The 14,921-nt window shown below is 36.8% G+C and overlaps 1 protein-coding gene across 1 annotated transcript in view; it reads right to left on the minus strand.

Annotated features, from left to right (window-relative positions):
• Positions 1-14,921, minus strand: part of ZNF654 (zinc finger protein 654) — a 35,526-nt gene that overhangs the window by 15,194 nt on the left and 5,411 nt on the right. The window contains exons 2-4 of the mRNA XM_059815882.1: positions 8,370-8,515; positions 3,678-3,759; positions 1,588-1,723 (exon numbers count right to left, since the gene is read on the minus strand). Of these exons, the coding sequence (XP_059671865.1) occupies positions 1,588-1,723; positions 3,678-3,759; positions 8,370-8,515 (364 nt within the window). The remainder of the gene's footprint in view (positions 1-1,587; positions 1,724-3,677; positions 3,760-8,369; positions 8,516-14,921) is intronic.

Genomic DNA, 14,921 nt, shown 5'->3' on the forward strand with positions numbered 1-14,921 from the left:
TGGTTGGTGATTCAGCAATAGACAGTTTTCCCCATTTAAAATAGTGATCCCTGAGGGAACTATATGGCCAAGTTTCAATATATGCACCAAACACTGCCAGCCTACAAAGCAGCACAGAATGTTTGCTTTGTGTAAGACTTCACAAGAATCAGATTTTAGAGTAAGTGAGACAAGAAAGAAAAAGCTTCCAAAACATATTATCTAAAATAAAATGTTTTTCATCACAGATGAGGTATGTCAAGGGGGTGTGCAGGGATATCAGAAGATAAAAGGAGGAAGAATACCTCAGCAGAGGGGAGGGAGATGTGGTCTGCAATAAAAGGAAACAAAACGATCATCTAGTGACAACAGGCAGTCTCATTCCTACTCTGCCAGGTTAAAACAAAGTATAAATCCTCAAACTGTTACCCATCATATAGAGGTTTCATGATGACCAAGGGAATCATTAAGGCAAAGGACTAAACTAATTCTTTGCTGGAGAGATGAAGACTGAGATCTAACTTCTAGATCACAACTACCAAAACTTCTAGAGTTCGTCATGCAATGCAGAACAAAATAAGAATAATCTTTGTTTTCATTTTGTTTCTGTAGGTATTTGACTAGAAGTTTATCAGATATATAATAAAAATCATGGGTAAACTATGTTGCTCAAGTGCTTGCTTCATAAGAGAGACAAAACAAAGACTACCTACTTAATAACGTTAATTTGCTATCAAAATACTTTCTCTGGTTAAGGAGGCAGCTCACTGATCTGTTCTGACTTTATAGTCCTCTTCCTCTCTCTACAGAACGAATGCATTGTCATAAACACAGTAATGAATTTCAATCATGCATTATACCGTAGTAACTAGAGAAGAACTAGTATTTTCTATCACTATCAAATAGAAACAACTTTTAAGAGGTCCTCTGTGAACACTGCTAGCAAACGTGTCGCATAAGATATTAGTAAAGACTTTACTGTAGGGTGGATATTTTCCCCTTAGGAACTTTCATTAACATTCTGGTAATGTTTGTTTCCATGCACTGTTAAAAAATGCTGGTTTACTTTGCAGCCTGAACAGAAACCTTTCTCCCACTCCCAGCTCTAGGAATTACATAGATATAAACAGAAAGCAGCTATCAGGTGTAGTCACAGGCCTCATTCTGAACAGAGCCAAAAAAGCCACAAGTCCGAGTATCTACAATCTGAAAGAAAAACTAAATGAGTCAGAGTACCACGAGACAGAAATACACATCAGGTCCTCCCCTAATCATGTCACTTCAGTAGCCTAACTCAAGTCAAGTCATTCTCCATGCTCTTTCAGGGGTTGAACACCTGGATTTAGTAAATTCATTTTATAAGTAACTGCTCAGTAGCCTCTTTTATCTGAATAATCTGATCTCTACACTACAAAAGTAGACTTAAACTACTAGCAAACAAATTTAGTTTTCTTGCAAATAAAAAAAGGGACCGGTACCTTTTATTACAGAAAAATAGTTAAATTTTTTTGCGATGCCAGCTGACAACACGTGACTCTGATATCAAAAAAAGCATAATTGAACACATTTTTCAGTATTCTAAGAAAATCAACGTAGTAAATGAAATACCTGATTCCTGTGATACAGGCTTTGCTTTAAGAATTGCTTGTAATACTGGATCCTCCCATGGTCCACCATCTCGGATAATGCGAGTCACTAGTTCCAAGTTCATATTTCTGTATCTATTTAAAAGGTTCTGACATTCCTACAGGCAAAAAGAAAAACAATTAGAAAGAAGAAAAAAAAAGTTGTCTAAAAATAAAGTTAGGCCATCCAAAAGATAAGAAAGAAGTATATTCATGCATATTCAAATATTTCCTCAGTCAACAATTCAAGCTACAAAGTCTTTTATTGACCAGGCCTACAGAAAGCCCTAAAGCAACAACTTATTTTCTCTAAAAACGGTAATCCAGAACTGTGGAAGCCAGAATGCTCATGTCTTCTATAGGCAAGCAGCAAGAGCCTGTCATTTGCATAACAATGCAAAAACGCCTTTCCTTCAATTAGAGATATTACTAGCATACGCTGTGGGAGAAGTCTTCACCTCATGCTAGTCTGCACAGATTTAGATATGTTGATGATGGATTTGTGATCCAGTGATGGTGTCTGAATTCTACAAGGGAAAAACTGAATTAAGCCATGTGAGTCACCAGCCCTCAAGCAACCATTTTTTTTCCAAATCTCTACATAACAGAAACGACGCCTGCCTAAAATAATCCGGAATGTTTTAGCCACCCATGATTTTCACATATGCCAAGTTCCCCCCTGCCTTATTATTTGCTGGTAAAACTGTCAACATTAATGTTAATCAACAGTAGAATTTTAATCACAAGAAAAAGGTATCTAATTTTGAAACAAAAAGATGTAGCTGAAGAATGGCTTCTATGCACATATAATTAACTTCTTCACATATGCTTTTTTGCTGTAAATTCTTTTAGTTTCAACTCAGTTTTTCTCTTTTATATTCAGATGAATATGTTTGATGGTAAAAATGGTTAAGTAACTGAAACAATGGTTTTCACTACCAGTTTGATTACACCACTGATTCAGAAATTCTTTATTTAGAAAATTATGTAAAAACATATTTTAATACAGTCATTGTTTAAAAGTCAAGGCCATTGAGAATTTTAATACAAAAGCACAGAGAAGAAAGTATTATACATCACATTTTTTCCTAAATTCTTTCTTGTTCATAGACTGTTTTTGAAAAGCACTTATTGCAGGATTGCCAAAATGTCCCATTACTTTTATGCAAGAGACCCTACCCATTCCTGAGGTTACTAAGCCACTCCTTGACCCCATTCTTCCACCAATTCTAATCAAGCATGTAATTGCTGCTGGTTTGATAATTAAGTAGTGCTGACACACTAATTTGTAGCAGCAGTAACAAACAGGTATCAACATAAAAATAACAAAGGGATAGCTATTTTTCAAGCTGCGGTTCCATGATCAGTACTAACAGAAGAAACAACCCTGTTTTTCATCCTTTCTTTCCCTACAATGAAGTTTCATCTCATGGTGGCACAAGTGGTTGTGTTCCCATGCAGTGAACTTAACTCTCAAAATCAGTTCAGCTCAAAGAGACTTATCTGGCAAAAAAAAGGTAAATTTTTAAATTCAGGATCATTTATCTTATGCAGTTGCATATAGCCATACAAAACCTTGTCCCAGTCTAGCCAAGAGTACAACAGTTTTAAACAAGGCGAGTTTATGCTGACCTGAAGAGTTTATGAAGATAGAGCTTCAATTTCGAATTTACTGCTTAAAACCTCAGAGCAAAACTTGAGGTTTCATGTCATGAACTGATACACAACACTGGATGACATTAAGTTCTAATTAGATATAAACAAGCAAAGCTTCCCTCTTCTGTATGGGAAATGCAAAAAATAAGTCTTTAACAAGATTGGCATTACAAACAAAGAGAAGTACATTTTACTTAGTCCAAGTAGATTCAAATAGCAATACTGATGATAAATGTAAGAATAAATGTCTTTCCCTTCAAATATCCCTTTTTTTTCCCCCTTGGGTATAAACGTAAGAAAATCAGCTACCTTCTTTTACTATAATGGCATGTTTCCTCCAGGTTACATATCCACAAAAACTGTCATTACATGTAATAAAATAATGTTAAAGGTTTATATGAAAGTAGGCAACACTACCTGGATTGAACCTAAAATATCTTTCAAAGGATCTTCATAGAACTCATCCTTTCCAAAGAACAGCAGCAATTCAAAAAAACTCCTAAAAAACAGAAGTAGTGACAAGTCAAACAGACTAAAAATGCTATTTCAAAAGAAGTGAAACTACTGTAGTCTATTAGTTTTCACAGCACTAAAACCAAAATAAGGTCTTTCCTAAGTTCTAGACCTGTACCCATGCCAGAGTTGCTCTAAAAATTTTGGCTAACACCCATAGTCACTGAACACAACTCGTATTTCAAAAACTTTATGTTGGTCTGATATTTTGTGCTGGATTTTGGCAGTTAGACTGCCACACCCCCACCGCCCCCTCAACACATTTTTCACCAGGCATCAAGTTGCAAATACAATACAGGTATAGATTAGCTAACAAGACCAAATTAGTAATAGAACAGACTATACTTAAGCACAACTTAAAATCCCTTCTGCCACACATTCTTCGTAAGTTCAGGACATTTAGACTGACAGTATCTGCCTGATCTTCTCCCTCAAGAACTCTTAGGTCCTCCATACTGCTGCTCCCCATTCACCATTACAAAAGTGAACCTTCCTCAAAAGCCAAAGCATGTCACATATGCAGCAATTTTGAGGAAGAAAGAAGACAACTGTAAAATTACTGTAGCATGCACAGTGTATAAGGAGTTACATTCAAGGAACAGTAATTTACGTGAATGCAGATTACCAACAACTCATATTTTCAAGTATGATAAGCACTTTCTACTAACGCATTTTATTCCATTTCAGCCTGTCTTGCCGTAATACCCACTGAAGTCTCTCTATGAAGATGCAGGTTTAAAGGTGCTATTAATTTCTTATTTCCAAATAAAAGCCTTTTGCTATTAATTTCACATTTCAAAAAAGCCTTTGAAGATTATTTTCAAAGGGAGAGCTTTTGTGCAAATATGCAAATGAAATTACATTCATCTTCTGTGTGGCATTCAAACGAATTGATAAAACTTCGATTTTACCACCAGTAAGTTTTTAAGCAAATGAGGTCTATGTGCAGCAACATGAATTCACAAGTGCTACCCCAAAAGAGGTGGCAGAGAAGGGAGAAGGCAGAACCAATCCTTTCAACAGCAGCCTAGATTCAAACTGAGCTGTGGCCTCCATGTTTTCCATCATCTTAAAATACATGTCCAGCATTTTATTTATTTTTAATACAGTGACTGAGACAAACAATCCTGATAGCAGAATCAGAGAGGTTGGTAAAAAGTAGCTTTCCAGAGCTCAAGTCAATTTAGGCCTTCACTTACAGAAGCATACTTCCAGATAATACTTGTAAATCAGTCAATTCAATCAAAAACTAAATAGTTGCATCTCATGGATCTGCAGACAGCTCCAGTGCACCTGCTATTGCTCTGCCTTAAGATTCTGAGAAATTAAATTTCTCTTTGGAAAAGGTAACTACCAAGTACTGTACTAACATAATCTGCAATTGCTCATTGAGAAAGTCATGAGCTGCAGGCAATAACTGAGCGACTCAGAGGGAAAGATAGTACTGAAAGAGTACTGAGAGAATAACTCTGCATCTAGGGTGTTTTAGAAACAGGACTGAACAGCAAAGGCTTTGGTCTCATCACAGAAGAAAATCTGAGTAATTTTCTTTAAGATTATTCTAGACATTTTTTCCAAACGAACAGGGAAAATAAGGAGGCAGAGAGAGAGAAAGTGGAAGATGAATCCTGAAAGAGGTGCCAGGACTCTTCCAACCTACAGGTTTTTGAGGCAAGACCTTGCTGATGGCAATTTCTTTCCCAACTACAGCATTTAGTCTTGTGTTGCGACAGTTCTTAAAACAAAAGGCAGATTTTCATGAACAGCTGGACATGGAACTCCTTTGCAGAACAATTAAATTCACTGCAGGTATCCCCAAATTTAAAGTCAGACTTCAATATGTATGAAATTAAGACCCAAAGTATTCCTACAAAACGTTTCCTTTTTAATAAAGCTAATTCAAAAGAAGTTAAAGAGCAGAGTTAAGGCAATTTTTCCTCTCAATGACATTTTCAGAAATACAGTGCATTAAAAGATCTTAATATTCACATAAACAAAATGAAGCTTTGTATGGGAATAATGCAAAAGTATAAAAAAATTAGGTTTCCTTTAGGTTATGCTGCAGTAATTTTTTTCCTAACCAGTGACAAGCTATGCCAAAAACAGACCTAGAAAATTTAAGATACACATTCGTTATGTTCAATGACAGAATTTTCTCCAGATTAGGTCCCTGAATCTCAACTCAAATATGTAATGAAAAAACAACCAGTACTCAAATAATTACTTTCTTCTGAAAAACATTATCTCATTTCATGTTGATAAACAAAATTTTGCAGCATACTTGACTCTCAGGAAAGGTCAGGCATGAGTCATGTCATGATCTGGAAAGCAGCCAAACTGGAACTTAAATAATAAGACAAAACTAGTCACAGCAAATGATGCATGCATCCGTTTTTATTTGCTTTGACTGATTTAAAGAGACTAGGATCTTGACAAAAAACCCACAACCTGGAAATTAATAGTGAACAAGTGTAAACTACAGTTTTCTTCCCTATCAATGCACCTGCTCCACACTCTTATCAGACTAATAAAGGAAGCTATCAAAATATTTCTATTTCCTCATCATCAGTCTCCATTCAGTTAAAATTACTATAGTCAATTCCAGCTTGGCCCAGTTAACTTAAAACAGTCTGCAGCATTGCACATCCACATGGACATCCATCCATTTATAATAATGGTGCTTCTAGATTTATCACATCACTACTTTGATATTACTGGCATCAGAAGATTGCCTAAGAGCACTAGTATGCTGGCACCATTATTAAAACTCCCTGATATTAATGTTAGAACAGATGCTGCTTCACTTGTGATACATAGCAAGGCTAGTAAGTATAGGAAATGCAACAGTCACTACTGTAGATAGTTTATTGTCTGGTTACTAAAGAAATCTTACTCGAGTATGACAATACAGTCAGGCAGATTTTTGCTTTCCAAGAGCGAAGACTTAACATACACCAAATTTTCAAAGAGATTCAAGCAAGGTTTCCCAGGTAACTGCAACTACTAAGCCCCAGGATCCCTTTATGATATCATATGCAAAACTACACCAGTCAAGCAGAGTCCGAAGAAAAAATAAGCTGGCATTCTAGAATGGAAGAAAATCTCAGTGAGTAAACCCAGCTCCAAAAACCAAGATAGACAAGGGTGACAGGGACTCAGCGATTAATTCACTTCTAGATTATCAGGAAGTGACCACCCTACATACAACAAATACCTGCATTTCTACCTTTTTCCCTCCCAAGCTTTGATATTTACAAGTATATAAAAGTGTGGTTTGAACATTGAGGGTTTTTCCTAAAAACTAGCGAAAAAAAAATAGGTCACCATGTTTTGATGCAACTGCTAGTCATTCTCCGATACCTGAGCATTCCAGTTTTTAAAATTGCCATCTTCTGATTCCATAAATAGTCCCATGTCAAATAGTTTGACACACACACAAAACAGTAAATCTCTTTGGTGAAGTTTCACCACCACTTAAACACAGCAGATATAAGTGTACAAAATAAAGCCTTGACTCCTATGTAATTAGTACTAATAGCTCAAGAACAGTGGAAAGGATAAGCAACCCAGTCCTCCTGACCAAGTAAACTAAGAGAGGAAGACCAGGAGAGCATTCACTTCTGATGACTAGATGAGGTGGGAGCAAGACATTTCCACATGAAATTCTGGACTGAGATACTGAGCTGTATTTGAAAGCCCTGCTCAACAAGAAAGCAGTTTAACCAGCTGGACACATAAATCTGATTTACTCAAACCAAACTCTCAATAAAGCTAGCTTTTAGGGTTTTTTTCCCCATCTGCTGAGAGAAGATCAAGTACATTGCATCTTGGCTAAGTATATCTAATTCACTTATATTTTTTTTTGCTTCCATTCAACATTGAGGCTTTGAAATCTGAAAAGTAGGTTTTTACAGCAAGAAAAAAAATGGGATGTTTACTTATCTATTGATCATTACCCTGACACTTTCAGCCTTCATGTGGGAAAACCACCAATGCATTAAGAAAATAGAGATGATAGCAAGATTTATGACCTAACATTGAGTTGAATGTTATTTCTGTAAGTTGAATATGACTTTTGGTCAGTTAACTATATAACAAGTCATTCCCATAAGCATTTTGATGACTCAAACACAAAAATCCATTTTAAAATTGACTCATTTCTTAAACACTACAAGAAATTTATCTTAATACTTAGCTTATTACATCACTAGAAGTAGAACAGTAAAAGTTTTAGGTAAATTATTTACAATTATGTACTGTCAAAGGTTGGTCTTCAAATACTCCAAAGTAAGAGTTTCCAAAAAGAAATCTGTATGGTGATCACTTATTTCTTTAGATTATTAATTTTGTCAGAAAACCCTTATGACACAAAATTGTAATACCCGACTTGAATATTTAACAAGGACATAAAAAGACTAAACTAAATTCTACGTTTTGTATCCTCAGTTAGCAATTCTTGGTTCCACATAGCTAAGTCACCTGGTAAAACCACTCTTAAAAGCTCTGAGAATCTCTGAGACCCTATCGCTATTATATAAGTAACACAGACAGTCTATATTGTAAAGGAAGTAATAAAAAAAAATAAGATGTACTTACAAAGCTAGGCTACTCAATACATATTGTACGTGCTCACATTCAGCTGGGAATGATACACAGGCAGACGTGAAACAACAGAGCGCCGTCTGAAGCACCTGAAGCTGAGGCAAAGGAACCTGCCATCTTCCAGCATAGTCTTCAACAACCTAACAACAAAAACATTGAAATATAGATTAGAATGGAAAACACTTTCTTTAGTCAGAAATAGTGAGTATTTAATACTGTACCTGCTTTATCTCCCCTCCTTCCTCAGAAGCAGAGTTTGTAACCAAAAACCTGACCATTTTGTTACACTAAACAAAAAAAGGAAACTTTATGTCCTACATTATAAAAGATATACCACAGTGGACCTTCAACTACTCTTTCCAGAGGATAAGGCAGGAAATACTTTCTTCTTACATAGTATCACAGTAGATACTACACTCTGCATTTAAACACACATTTTTATTTTACAAGAGGACACAAATTAGCAAGTCTATAACACTATCCAGACATTCCATTGTAGAATTTTCAAACAGGGGAAGGACTAGCCTGCACTCTTCTCGTCTTTATGTCAGCAGAGAAAGGCACAAACATACAGTTACCCTTTTTTATCTGATCAAATAAGTAAATTTGGCCTTTTTTATCTGTATGATGGAACTAAGGCTAGTTATGCCCTGATCTACAGCTACAGAACTGCATCACTACAGAGAAACATGAAGGTGAAGACTAGGTGTTTTAATGGAGAAAAATCCTCGCCTGGTCATCTAGTCAATTTTGTTTGTATAAATAAATGCAAATTTCTGGCACTGCCTATGCCTACATTGGGAGGCTCAATAACCCATCACCAGCTGACATTTCTACACAGGTATCCCTCCAGTGAAGTCCTCCAAGAGGCCCAGTCCATTTAGAGCATTCCATGTATGAAATGCATAGCACTGAGTTAAGCACAAAGCACAGCAATAGAACAGATGCCTATAACGGCACCCACCAATTCTGTGACAGACTAGTCATTATGCTGCAGTCCCCCAGCAAGAAGGCCAAAGGCTTTGGGTCTTCTCTCCTCCTTTAATCAACAGCTAAGACATGACTCATAGGCAGTATTCTAAGTAGAGACTGAAAACTGTATTTCTTCCACACTCTGGCACATAGCTCATCTCATTGCACTAGTCAGGCTCCCTTTGCTCACTTACTCTTGCCTTATTTTTTCCATCGTAACAGCACAGCTTCAATATAAGCAGAAGAAAGTGGACTAGCTGCACTTCAGGGCCTAGGGCACTCTTCTCAGGCTGAGGAAACCTAGCTGAGATCTCCTACATCCTAAGAAAGTGAGAAGCAGGTGGGGAAACACAATGCTATCAGCCATGTTGTAAAGAGAAAGCTCAAGCACTCCACAGCATATGGAAGAGACAAGTAACTGGCTTCAAGAAAGCTATGAAGTGCCAATCGTAGTTATTATACCTGGCCACCCATCTCAAGAGCCAGGCTGGCCAACAAAGCATAGACTAAACCAAAAATCAGATATATCCCTCTTCAGGATTTCTTTTTGACTTAAAAATCTGTGAATCCCACTTAGATTTGTCTAACTCACCATGAACTAAATAAAGGGCTTATAAGTCAGGTTAAGTGGTCTACATTTTTAGTTCCAAAGCTGTATGCCTAATTTTGTTTAAGGCTCTGCAACATGTTTTGTTTAAGGCCAGTGCCTTATTTCTGACAGTTTGGTTATAGCCGCTCCAAAGCAAAGCAGTTACCGATAATGGGACCGGTATTTTTTTCTCCTCACCAACAACAGCTGAGATTGATTTATATTTTGTAAGTAGATTTTGACTTCCCACCAAATTTATTTTAATAATTCCTGTTTGAAAATATGTTGGCTTAATGCAGCAAGTATCTAGGTCAACTGGAAGAGAATAAGCAGACTTTTAGATAAATACTCCTCTTACAAGGAAGAATAAACACGTTATAAAATAGTACTGCCTCACACATCTATTGTGAGTTCTCTGAAATACTTTTAACAAGGTCCCTTGGATAGGAAAACACAAATGCCTTAGGAGAAGCAAAGCAGACAGAGAGAATGAATGTCCTTTAGTGGTTTTAGCCTCCAAATGGTCAAAGGTAGAAATAAAGCATCCGTTCCCATCGTGGTGTTTCACAACACTTTTACCTGAGAGGCACAGTATACATATGTTCATAAACGATTTCAAGCAATGAGACAACATTTTGTGATGATACTGTTGGGTTTTTTTTCTTGGTAGCATAAGGTGCTAACTGTCAAGAACTGTAGAAAGGATTTATGACAGCAAGCGATGAAATTCAGCATAGACCAGTGTGCAGTGGTGCTTGGGGAACATAACAATCCAAACATGTAATATGATGGCCTTCAAACTGACAATTACCACCCAAGAGCAAGACTGTTATTATGGTAAATGTTTTAATGAAAAATCACCTCAATGCTCATCCCAATGGCCAAGAAAGCAAATTAAATCTTAGGAGAGTAATAAGATAAAACAAAGCAGAGTGTTAACTGCTGAAAACCACAGCGCATCCATAAAACTGCATGCTGGTTTGCTACCTACCCATTCTTATCTCAAAAGAGAATACAGAAGGATCAAAAAAAGCTTTGAGGGAAGAAATGCTAAGTAGCAAAATACATTTCACATAAGGATCAATGCAGCTAACTATGACACTTTAGGTTCTAAAGACATGACAAGTGCAGGGGGGACACCAAACAAGGTTGGCAAGCAGGATCAAAATAAATTATAGAAGGTAGTTCTTCACACAGCATGCAATTAAGCTGTGGAGTTCCTTATTAAAGGTATGCTGAATGGCTACGTGAGTTGAAAGAGGCTGCATGAGCTGGAAAAGATATCCACCAAAAGTTACTAACTACAGTAAATTAGCTGAACTGAAAATGGTTAGAGAGGGGAAAGTTACTGTATTTGCTCATCTCGTTCTTTGATTAGGCACAGATGAACTTTTGATAAGATTCTGGTCCTAATGCCAGTGTATTGCTTCTGCAATAATAAATACATAAATAAATTATAATTTATAACAATAATTTTATAAAATAAATTGAAATAATAAAATCAGCACTCAAAAACAATACAACAAAGGCTTGTGCAGAGGATAATACTTAGACACTGTACTCTCCGAAAGGTGCAGTCCTACTGCCCACACTTTATAAGGGCCTATACAGCCCTACTAGTTGCCCTTGCTGCACCTACTGCACTCATCTGAACCCAAAGCAAGCTAGTTCAGGAGCTAAATGGTAGACAACAGCCTCCTCTCCCCAAAAAAAAAGCCATCAGTCACCGTCCACATCATCTGTCTGAGCTGGCCTGCCACCCTGCCACAGAAGTGCCAGAGGCAGCACAGAAAGGAAGACACCACAACAGCAACATTGCCTTAGTTAGGCAGTTAGTCTGCAACTCAAATGTAGCCACAAAAGATTCACAGCAACAGCCCCCCTACGCTGCAACTGGTCAAGAAGAATATGACCAGCATATTTTTCCTGAGTATGGACACCTGAAACCATGTATTTGTCAGTCCCAGGAAAAAAAAAAAGTCTAAAATCGGTCAATTCTCAGCAGAGTTGCAACAATCACCAGTAAAAGGTAGGGGGGGGTGGAGGGAAAAAGCTAAACTAAGTATGAAATAAATTCCAAACCACACTTCACACACGTTCTATATGGAGGGGGGGAGGGGGAAAATAATGTATGTTTGTTTTACAATTCTATGTACACTTCAGTGTCTGTTTGTAAGTGCTCTCATAGAGTAGCTTCTTCTATAACAGAAACTAACACCTTTTTTTGTTCAAAATACTCAACATGCCATGCTTTGAAACAGGACTGTAAACCAGAACATAGGCGAAGGTTTATACTGAAAAGAACCCCCAAAACAAGCAAAAAAAAATCTAAAAAAAACTATACCACTTCTGACATTTTTCAAGGAAAACAGAAGTCAAAGGGACACGCATACGTTTACCCTCATGTTGTGAAGTTGTGTCATCAGAGCACTTCAGAAAATCAGATCAATTATGCTGCTTGAGTCCTAAATGCTTTATTGAAAGTTAACGTTTATCAGCACATCTTTAACAAGCACACTAATTTAAATATAATGAAGTCAGCCAAACAAGAAGGACACAAAAACAAACCGGCCTGTTCCTTGTCCAATACACAGTGCAGAAAACTACAAGGGAGGTGACATTTTTATGTGACTTTCTGCAACGATTCCCTTCGAGAATTCTGTTAGGGTGCGATTTTTACATACTTAAAGACTCTCCCCATCTCCTCCCCCCCTGCCCCCCCACCCAGTCCCTGTCTGTCTTTACCTTTTAAATTACTGCCATCCATGAAGAGATTGTGGGGCCTTTTGTCTTCCCTTGCTCATTCAGTACAGATACCGAAAGGGAGGCTGAAGCATCTTTCTGACATCCCCTCATTCAACGCCACCTTTCTCCCACACCAGTACACTACTTCCCCTTCTTTAATACATTTGAGTAACTCAGAGGAAAATCCGTGATTCAGGTGTGTCCTACTCAGTGAAAAATCAAGACCAGACTTATCAGTTTCCTATAAGGAGTTCCTAAGCATGCCACTAAAGCAGCTAACCCCCCAAATAACAAGGTAGTAATCAAAGACCTGAAACAATGTAAAAACTAATTTTCCCTGAATATTATGTTTTAAATTATTAAACATACATATATATTTTAAGTGATTAAATATACATAAAGTGATTTGACTATATTTCAAATACTTAAGAGACATAATATTGCAAATAAGTAGATTTGCAAATATGTAGGACAAAAACCAAATATTTTATGCAGTGCTAGACCTGAAGTCTTTTCCTGTACTTTTTCTGTCCCTCCCCACAACAAAAAAGAAACTAAAAAGAAAAAAATCCCACGAATCCCACGAGTTTTGTCATGACTAGGATTTTAAATGAAGTAGCTCCCATAACTTTTTGTGAGATGTAGTAAAGGAAGTCACCATAGGATTAAAACCACAACCCTTCTGTGAGTAGTCATTTACAGTTTTCAGAACAAAGCTAGTTGGCAAATACAGTGGTTGCCATTTGTTATGATAAGCAAATACTGTGGTTGTCACAGCACAGAACAAACCAAAAAGGATTTAAAATGCCAAGCAAAAAAAGGGCATGTTAAAAAAAGAGCTTCCTGAAAATTAAAAACCATAATTAAACACAACACCTACCATAGGTGTCTGTTTAGCAGAAGTACTAGAGCAGCTTGGATACCAAAGTTCAGTTCTAGCAGAGAACTTGAATAACACTAAATTTACTCTACCTGGAAACATCGGAAGATATAATCACGCCTGTTTTATTGTCCCTTTAACCTACTTAGTGAATGATGAGCATTTGTTCTGTTCTTGCATACAATCAAGCTAACCGTGTCCTCACAAAAAAAGGATTCCATTATCCAATTAGAGAGTAGAAAAGGCCTTAAGATTTTAAGATAACATAAAATAAAACATTATTTAACAGATACAAGTTTAAAATGTGTTTATACGGTGTAACTAAAAAAAAACAGATGTAAGCAATGGCTTTACTGCAATTCACATGTGAATATTACATAAGGAGTAACCAAACATAATCACACTTCTGGCAAAAGAAAAAAACATCACCCAGCAACAGCATGACACATCCTATGAGACAAGTTTCTGCCAAAGCTCTACCCTTAAAGCTAAATGCCTCCCTCCACCCTTCATCACTGAAATCTCATCCATTTCCTCAGCCTGCTTGAGGCAAGAACAATATCTAAGACTGGGTTCCATGTACTCATTAGGTTTAGCTATCCAAAGAGCCAGTTTCCATACATATTTACAGTCTGTCACTTGAATAACAGTGAAAACTATATATTAATCCTAGGAAAGCAGTTTTGGCTACTTGTAGCACTGTAGTAAACGCGCCTGTGTAAGATTTTATGACTGAAAGATAAATACTTACATTGAAAAGTAATATTCCTCCTCACCTTTTGAGTAGTCCCCCCTAGAATAAAATTCAACTAATGTAAGGAACTCTTTTCATTATATATGGGAGAGAGAACTGACAGTCTTGTGAACACACACATGAATGCATGTCCAGATCACCAGTGATACTAGCAAAATACAACTTAAGATGCATTTCAAGTACCATTACTTCTTTCCCTCACCTGAACAACTGCTACCCAAAAAGACGTTACTTTTTGATTTTTGCATTATCTACTGCAATAAGTGTGCCTTTTATAATTTGAAAAAGCCTGCGTAGCAAGGCTATCAGACAGACTGTGCTACAGAAGCATCCTTCAATGGAGATCCTTCTTTTTTGGTATAAAAACCTACAACTCCTTTGTAAGTTACAATCTTGATATATTTTTCCAAGCAAAACTCAAAAGCTTGTTTTCATGCAAAAGCCAAACTTTGAGATAAGGCATTAAAAACTGGAGAAGCAGCAACACCAAGAAGTTTGAGAGTGTGAGAAAGTTCCAAAGAAGTGGAAGGAAAGAAACATTACAAAGATCAAGAAAAGTATGCAACGTATTTGTACATCTGTGCAATGTTTCCTTTTTTTAAATAC

Source organism: Gavia stellata, chromosome 1, assembly GCF_030936135.1.
Source record: "Gavia stellata isolate bGavSte3 chromosome 1, bGavSte3.hap2, whole genome shotgun sequence".
Taxonomy (NCBI): Eukaryota; Metazoa; Chordata; class Aves; order Gaviiformes; family Gaviidae; genus Gavia; species Gavia stellata.